Source organism: Macrobrachium nipponense, chromosome 11, assembly GCF_015104395.2.
Source record: "Macrobrachium nipponense isolate FS-2020 chromosome 11, ASM1510439v2, whole genome shotgun sequence".
Taxonomy (NCBI): domain Eukaryota; kingdom Metazoa; phylum Arthropoda; class Malacostraca; order Decapoda; family Palaemonidae; genus Macrobrachium; species Macrobrachium nipponense.
This window is the reverse complement of record NC_061087.1, coordinates 8006401-8015671: the sequence shown is the minus strand read 5'-3', so window position 1 is coordinate 8015671 and position 9271 is coordinate 8006401. Positions and strand designations below refer to the sequence as shown.

The 9271-nt window shown below is 35.8% G+C and overlaps 1 protein-coding gene across 2 annotated transcripts in view; it reads right to left on the bottom strand.

The window, feature by feature from the left end:
* Positions 1-3470: 3470 nt before the first annotated feature.
* The window catches only part of LOC135219087 (hydroxyacyl-coenzyme A dehydrogenase, mitochondrial-like), a 225038-nt gene continuing 219237 nt past the window's right edge, over positions 3471-9271 (bottom strand). For both annotated transcript variants that reach the window (XM_064255646.1, XM_064255553.1), the window contains exons 5-6: positions 4385-4501; positions 3471-3912 (exon numbers count right to left, since the gene is read on the bottom strand). In XM_064255646.1, the coding sequence (XP_064111716.1) occupies positions 3791-3912; positions 4385-4501 (239 nt within the window). In that variant the 3' untranslated portion in view covers positions 3471-3790. The remainder of the gene's footprint in view (positions 3913-4384; positions 4502-9271) is intronic.

Sequence of the window (9271 nt, the reverse complement as noted above, 5' to 3'; positions counted from 1 at the left end):
CAAAAATTAACTCTTAATCTTGAAAATTAAGCGTACTGTGATTTTTAAATAAATCTTTTTCGCTTCAGCGCTCACTCGCGAATGCCGCCGGCATACGGGAGACACTTTCGGAAATACCGGCTTGGCGATCAAGGGTTAATTACTAGGTACACAAGCCATAGCCTTTCATATATGGAGTATCCTCCCTTACATGCGCTGGACCTACCATTTACTGACTAAACAAGGGTGGCACCCAGGTGGAGATGGGATACCCATCCTCACCCAACCAATGCTGCACATACTGTGTTCATAGAACTTACGGAAATTAGATTTTTCTTTATTCTCCTCTTCCAAAATGCTTTTCACATTTAAGAAACATTATTATTAAGTAAATCAACTAATTTATTTAGCTCTCACATGGCTGGTCTAAAAGATTTGTCTCTAATAATAATATGATTAGACTTAACAGCTTTTCTAATTGAAAATGGACATCATCAAGGTTTCTTGGAATCATTAATTTCCACAAATTATTCTTCAATGTCGAGTATATTTTGGATATTCATCCAAAAATGTTTAACTGTTAGTGTTACTTTACACTGCATATAAAATAGGGTGGATCATGTGGTGCAAACAAGTGAACAATTCTATGACAAGTCAGAATTACTCATATATATTATTCCTATTGATTTAATGAATTCAATATTCAAAAACTCTAACTGTAATAGCTATTTGATCTTGTCATATAAGTTGATGCTATTGCTGCTATTTTTGGCTTTATTTCTTTTAATTTTGTTTGTTTGTATGGTGTTTTTATGTTGCATGGAACCAGTGGTTATTCAGCAACAGGACCAATGGCTTTAAGTGACTTCCGAACCATGTCAAGAGTGAACTTCTATCACCAGAAATAAACATTTCTAACCCCTCAGTGGAACACCTGAGAATCAAATTTGTAACAGGCCAAGACCACACCGATCAAGCCACTGAGGGGCTTCATTTCTTTTAATGTACATGGGCAGGAATCCTACACTTTTCATGTTTTTACCATCATCATAGAATTATTTAAGTGAACAATAATTCTTTTAAATATAAATTTAAAAGACTTCTACAGCACTTAATTACTAGGTACACAAGCCATAGCCTTTCATATATGGAGTATCCTCCTTTACATGTGCTGGACCTACCATTTACTGACTAAACAAGGGTGGTACCCAGGTGGAGATGGGATACCCATCCTCACCCAACCAATGCTGCACATAGTTCTGCAGGGCTATCGGAGACCGAACTGTAGTATATCTGACATCCACACTGCAGGATTTGTACCACAATGTCAAAGATGGTTTGTCTGGTTCCAAAATTTGTGAGATAATTGTCTCATTAAATTTAATATATTTTTGCAATTGAATTTATATATGCTATACCTATGTGCCTTTCAATTTAGATGTGTCAGAGATAAGCCTAAAAACTTTGTTCTGACTTACAGGTGTATGATGATCCTTTTTCTCCCATTGTACACTTAACTAGAACATCACTGTTTCTCTTTTTTCTATAGAGAATTGAAATCCTACTGATGAACCCTGTGTCTACTTTTACAATAGCATTATAGATAATTCATTCTGCATGTCATCTGTCTAGCCCCATGTAGTATACAGTATCGCAAAATTGTCCAAGTAAATAATTTTTATTCCAACTGGTAGTTGACCACTTACATCATCTATTATTAGTGAGAGGACAGTGCCACTACGAATACTTCCTTTAGGAACTTCAATTCCAAGTGAGTGTCTGAATAAGTATCATCAATTCATACTTGAATGACTTGGTCTGTCCGAGTTTTTAATGAAAATTGTTTTTATTATGAAATATCAACACATATTATCATAAGCTTTCTATATATCAAATAGGCTAGCCAATGTGGTTTGTATGCACTCAAAACCTCTATGGATGTGATCTTCCAGATAAGCTAGTGAATGTAATGTGATCCAACCTGGGAAAACAATGGTTTTTATTTCTATGTGCCATGAGTTGTGTACGTACTGACCATTTTTTTTGACAATTTGGTTAAACACTTTGTTAGGGAAATTGGTCTGGAATGGAATGGAATATGTAAAGTGCTTAGGCTAAAGGCCAATCACTGTGACTAATGAGGTTATTCAGCGCTGGAAAGGAAACTTAAGAGTAGGTAGGTTTGAAAGGTGTAACAGGAAAAAATCTCACTGTGGTACTATGATATAATTATTAGGAGAGGGTAGATAGCAAGATAGAGGTACAGTAAAAGGAATGAAAGGGGTTGCATCTAGGGGTGCAAGGCAAACTGCACTGCAAAGAACATTTAGTAAAGTCTACAATGCACCCAGTGAGGTGCAGAGTATTCTATCTCTAAAAGTGTATCTTCTCAACATCTCAAAAACCAATGCTGAGAGAAAGAGAACAAATTCATGAACAAATGACAAATGTTTCCTTCAAACTTTTTAAAAGTATCTCTAAAGAATATGGTAGAAATTACACACACACTAAATCATTACTAAGCTGTTGAATCATATCTAAGATTCATGGATAAAAAAGCGAGAAATTCCAAAAAAGAAAAAATGTGCCAAAGTTTTTTCAGTGCAATAAAGCTTTCTGTACAGTATACAATGCTGTAAGACCTGCAGTCCATGAAACTTTCAGCCACGGCACGGTGGTGGCCTGTCCTACAGTGTTGACTGATGAGAGATCAGAGTTAATTTTAACCTAAATAAAATAAAAACTACTGAGGCTAGAGGACTGTAATTTGGTATGTTTGATGATTGAAGGGTGGATGATCAAAATAACATTTTGCAGCCTTTTAGCCTCAGTAGTTTCAAGATCTGAGGGCGGTTAGACAGACAAAGCCATCTCAACAGTTTCCTTTTACAGAAAACTAAAATCGTCAACCTCATTTCAATAAATCCATAAATATATTTGTGGATACAGCTGCTGCACTCTGTAATTTCTTGTTCAGTACAAAACCATCAAACTCAGTCAGGGGACCAGATGCTGCTACACTTTCAAAAATAATGCTAATGAGAACTAAAATTCCTATTCAGACGTGGGTATTTAAACAATATTTAAATAGTGAACCCATCATATCAAGAGCCAACTGATTTCCATAATTTCAGTTTCTCTCCTTTTAAAATGAAAACAAAAAATACTTCATGTAACGGAAAACCACATTTGAGTGAAAAATAAACAGGGACGATGTGTAAGGTTCAAAACTCACCTGGAGAGGTTGGGGGAAACACTTTTAAGATTGAATGAATCAGGACTGCTCTTCATTAAATTCTTCTAACCAACTTAACTGAAATAGTGCAACCAATTTGAAAAGATTAAAAGTGTACAATAATCAAATAAACAACCAAAATGGAACTACCAAATAATTAATTCTACAAGTGCCATTAAAGCTGAACGAACTCTTTGATGTCAAACAGTATTTTCAATTATCATACCTAATTCTTGATGGGGAAAAAAAGAACAGCAAAATTCAATTATTTATGATGTAAAAGTACAAGATGTTAACAAACCAGATTAATTTATACAAAATAAAGATTCTTAATACTATTAACTATTACTTAATAGTATATTGCATTGATGTGCATACAGGTTTCAGGCAAAACATACAGCTGCTGTAAAGTTTCCCGGGTCCTATGTACTATAATACATTCAAAATGATACTTTACTAGTGAGAAAGGCAGGCAGGATGATTTCAACTCAATATGCCTTTCCTTGAAATGTTCATGTTCCTACCACTGCTATTATGAGTTTTACCCTTATCCCTTAAAAAATTCTACTTTCATATTTACTTCTTATATGAATAGAATCCTTCACCAGACTTAACTCCTAGTTTGCCTTCAGAAACCAACTTGTTTATCAATTCGGATGGCTGGAAAAGTGGGTTGTCAGGGTATGCCTTTGCCCAACCTAAATAGAAAGATAAAATTAGTAAAATTTATATCATTGAGTAAATTAAAACACAAACCTTATGTCATTCCAGTTACTAGAAGTTTTTTCCAGTTTCATTAAACAGTCTGGTAAACCTTTTCATTTTTATTCTTGATTACTTGAAATGTTGCCAAAAATGTTTGACACCATAACTACTTATTCTGATGATATGTTTAGTGCTATGAGAGAACAATGGTCATATAGTGCACTTGAACATACAGCCATGTTATTTGTCAATCCAGTTTGAAAAATAATTAATACTGTAAACACAGCAGTAATGACAGATTAAGTAACTTTAATAGCTGCAATTATAAATTGTCCTTTGTAACTTGAAACCACAAAAATATCATACAGCTACAAATACTTTTATTTTATGAAAAGCTCAAAATGATAAACCATAAAAAATATAAAATGGCATAACTGCAAAAATTACAAGTGTGAGAACACTTACCATCAACAATAAACTTTCCTGTATCCAGGCCAACATAGTCCATAAGTTCAAATGGCCCCATGGGATAACCAGCACCAAGCTTCATAGCTGTATCAATATCACGTGGACTAGCATCTCCTAAATATGGAATAGAATTCAGTATAAAAAAAAAAGTAAAAATTATCCACAATTGAAAACAACACTAAAAATTAACTACCTGTTTTCTTTTTCTTACATGTCTTATTGGAATACTACCTATTGTGTGTACGTATATGGTGTATAGTACAATGACATAATTAGCTTTAGGCAAATTTTAAAGAAACGCCAGTAAAAAATGAAGTGGGGAAGTAACCTCAGATAGTGCCAGTAGAAAACAAAGAGAAGTAACCCCAGATAGGTCCTTGATACTTTAAGTCCTTCTGGAGGGAGTCCTCTTCCAAACAATAACCTCTCCTCCTCCCTCTCTGTCTTCCATAAGGTAAAAAGTGTTTTCCATTAGGGTAAGAGTGATGTTAAACGTTGCTTTGTTAATATACATTTATTTCTCAATGTTTTCTGTATGTAAAACTGTTTATTCCCTATAAAATGTATTTTTTGTTAATATTTTTGGGAGTTTGGAACACATTAATTGTATTTACATTATTCCTTATGGGAATTATTGTTTTGGTTTTGCATGTTTCGGATTATGTGGGAAGTTCTGGAACAGATTACTTATGTACGAAAGCCGAAGTTCCACTGTACACATCAAAGGCTCTTTGCTACACCACACTGGTCTCTAGTTCCAATGCTTTCTATCTTTTAGTTTTCCATTTGATCTCTCTAACGTGGTTTTACCTAGAAATCTGACCAGTGCTCTAGCTAAACTATTTTAAATGAGAGACAATTTTCCCTAATAATCATTAGTGCATAAAATTGGAATCAGACACAAATTTAATGAAATTCCAGAAATTCTTTACATGATCTCTTAAATCAAAGCCTAGGTTTTCCAGGCTGTATTTCCTTTACAAGAACTTGAAAAATTGATGGAGTAAAGACTGAAAATTTAAAACATTCTTTTTGGCAAGTGACAAGAACAATTGGGGAAACTGTAATCATGAAATCAACACTAAAAATCAGGGGTGGTTCTGAAGATCACTGAGAAAAAGCCCAAATGAAGACCCTGGACTAGACACGAACTTAGGACAAGAACTAAACCCAATCAAGTGATGGGAAAGGTTGACACAAATGTTGAGGACAACTATACAATGATAGCAGATACTTTATCTCTTAAAATTCCATAAATGTGTGTATTCATAAGACCATGGCACCAAAAAACTATGTCAATCCTAGGGCGCGACACTCAGTCTAAAAAACTTCAGTAAGTATTCAGCTTAACAGAAAGGATAATGGATTCTTTTCAGATAGCAGCACATCTATGATCGCCAAAACACAAATCCTGAAAACTGTATTTTACAGGCTATTGAAGATCCTTACTTTTCAGAGGTGTGATGACAGCATCTTACCTACATTACCAGGATTTGTGTAAAGCAGAAAAGATCCCTTTATTTTGTATATATCTTTCAACTGATAGCAATGCAATCTCTTGTATACAAATATGTATAATTAGAGATGAAACTCTAGATTGAGAAATCTACTCCAGTCTTGAATGTGACAGTATCTAACTGAAATGATACTTGCAGGAAAAACTGCAAGCTAGGACACAAATAAAATAGTTGAGGACCAAGGCCTGGGAAGCATCCACACCATTTCTTAAAGTTAAGCAATACTGTAGTCAAGTTATTTACAGCACGACACTAATTATCTTGATTTGCTGATAAGGCAGCAGTGTGTTCAGTATATAACCAGCAGGTTTCTGGAACATAAAGAGTCATCATGCACCACTACAAAACTTCAAGCTACCAGGTATGCTGGCTCAAGTGTAACCACATTCTGATGATAGCAGGAACGAACTTAATAGACACAGGTAACCTGACAGTGTAATAAATTTTCTGTATGGGATGTGAAAAGCCTTACACCAAAGCTATTAACATATACATTTGCCTAGAAAATGGTAAATTTAAGATAATTAAGATTATTAATATGAAAAATTGTAGTTTAATGTGACCACCAAATTAAATTTATTGAATCACAGAGCTGGTTTATGGGATCTTTTAAAATGAGAAATGACAACTAGAAATGTGTAAATATAAGATAGAGTCAAGTCTACAAACATACTGAAATATGAAAGAGATCAGTGTACCTGAAGCTGAAAGGAAGATTGCAAGGCACATACAGTGCTAGGCCCTACAGATAAAACCAGTAGTGTTAATGAACTATTTGTATATAGTATTTCCAAGGAAAATGAAGGACAGAAACAGTCATTAAAACACATGCAAAGACATGTAGATTGGTGGAAACTTTAGCGATTGATGCAAAATTCATCTATTGGGGTTCTCTACACATTCGGTGCTCTTTCATTTACCACCATGGCCCTGATAATGCAAATTATTGAATGTCACAGATCTGTAATTTAAATGCCTACAATTAGAAATTCATACTACAGGCGGTCCCCGGGTTACGACGGTTCCGGCTTACGACGTTCCGAGGTTACGACGCTTTTTCTTAAATATTCAATGGAAAAATCCGTCCTGGGTTACGACGCTTGTTCCGAGGTTACGACGCTGACGCTTCCGACGCTCCGAGTTAACGACGCTTTTAAAAAACGCATACTATGATAAAAATCCTTTATAGTTTAGCACAGTATATTAATAAAAATAAGTTTCTGGTTAGATTACAACAAAAATTTTGAGATTATGATGATTTTCGACACTTTTTATGTTGTATTTTTCTATGTTTTTTAGTGACGCCTCATATGCGGAACTAGTTTCCGAGCGAATGAATACATACTAGTTTACATATAACAGTCCAAAAGCGCAAATAATGAAAAAATCATTGCTTGTTTCCAGTAATAATAACAAAACGAAGTTTCTGGTTAGATTACAACGCAAATTCCAAGTATCCAAAGAGAGACATTATCCAGTAATTTGATCAGAGAGAGAGAGAGAGAGAGAGAGAGAGAGGCGTCTTCCGACGCTCCGAGTTAAGGACAGAGAAGTGTTCGTTTCGTTAAACGGCCTCTGACTCATGCCAGTAAATGTTTTGTTGATACTAATAATATAAGCCTATTTAAAGATAAGTTTACTTTAATTAGTCTATATGATACGTAAATAGTAATCAACTGTTCTTGTAGCCCTCAATATTTGGCAAAATCGAAGTATCCAAAGAGAGACATTATCGGTACGTAATAATTTGATCAGAGAGAGAGAGAGAGAGAGAGAGAGAGAGAGAGAGAGAGAGAGAGAGAGAGAGAGAGAGAGAGAGAGAGAGAGACGCTTTGGCAACAATGGTCTCGGGGGTTTTTATAGCTTCCTTCTGCTTGATGATCGTGGATATTGTAGAAGGATTTCGACCATACTCGTTTGCCAAATCGACGATACGAACGCCACGTTCATGCTTTGCTATAATTTCATGTTTTGCTTCCATCGAAATAATTTTCTTGGGTTTTTTCTTATCACCTGCTTTGTCTTTAGCTTTGAGACCCATGGTTAATAATAAAATAGACAAAATAACACGAAAAATAGGCGCAAATACAACGAACTAAACAACGACGTGTTAACATGCAGCACCAACAAACAAACAGACTGAACGCCATTTATCTGTCGCCTATACAACTAACACTCATCGCAAAATCGTATCTCAAATATTTCGTTGTATATCAAAGCTTGTATTTTCGCAAATTTTCTGTTATATCTCAAAACATTCGTATATTAGGGCAATCGTATGTCAAGTTTCCAATGTAATTTGATCAGAGAGAGAGGAGAGAGAGAGAGAGAGAGAGAGAGAGAGAGAGAGAGAGACGAGAGAGAGAGAGAGAGAGAGAGAGAGAGAGAGAGACGCTTTGGCAACAATGGTCTCGGGGATTGACGTAACGTTTATTTTCTGAACAGATAGGACAGAGAAGTGTTCGTTTCATTAAACGGCCTCTGACTCATGGCAGGAAATGTTTTGTTGATACTAATATATAAGCCTATTTAAAGATACATTTACTTTAATTAGTCTATATGATACGTAAATAGTAATCAGCTGTTCTTGTAGCCCTCAAGATTTTGCAAAATCACTCCAGGTTGTACATAAAACTTCAAGAATGTAGTGTCACCAGAGGATTACAATAGTTTTTACCTTCAAGAACCAGCATTCTTTTATGAAAATAACTCCAGGTTGTACATAAAACTACAGGAAACAAACATGTAGTGTAACCAAAGGATTACAAGTAAGGTTTTTATAACTTTTTATTAGTTTAAGACATATTTCCAAGCGTCGTTCCGGCTTACGACGATTTTCGGCTTACGACGCGTCTCAAGAACGGAACCCCCGTCGTAACCTGGGGACTGCCTATTACACAAAAATGACAATTTGTCGAAAATTGCATTTTTCCTAACTATACAAACCTGAGGTCCTTTAACAATAGGAAGGTAACTAGCGGCAGCTGGGACGGTCGTAAGCTTCGAACAAGGGGAGAACGGTAGTTAACTGCTTGTCCGATCGTGCGCACGCCCGCCGCGCCCGAGAGGGGAAGAATCACTTTTGCTTTAGGCCCATGCAAAAAGTTGCAGAGTGAGGGGTGGCATGAGGTGGGACTATATGTAAAGGACCTCAGGTTTGTATAGTTAGGAAAAATGCAATTTTCGACAAATTGTCATTTGTTCCGATACGTAATACAAACCCTCGGTCCTTTAACAATAGGAAGACTCACTTCTTGGTGGGAGGAATCTGAGTCTTTTTGGTGAACAGACTGGTGTTCGTCCAACCCTGGAGTGCCTCCCTGGTCGTAAGAGCAAGGGAGGGATCCAAACCTCTGTCCGATTGATC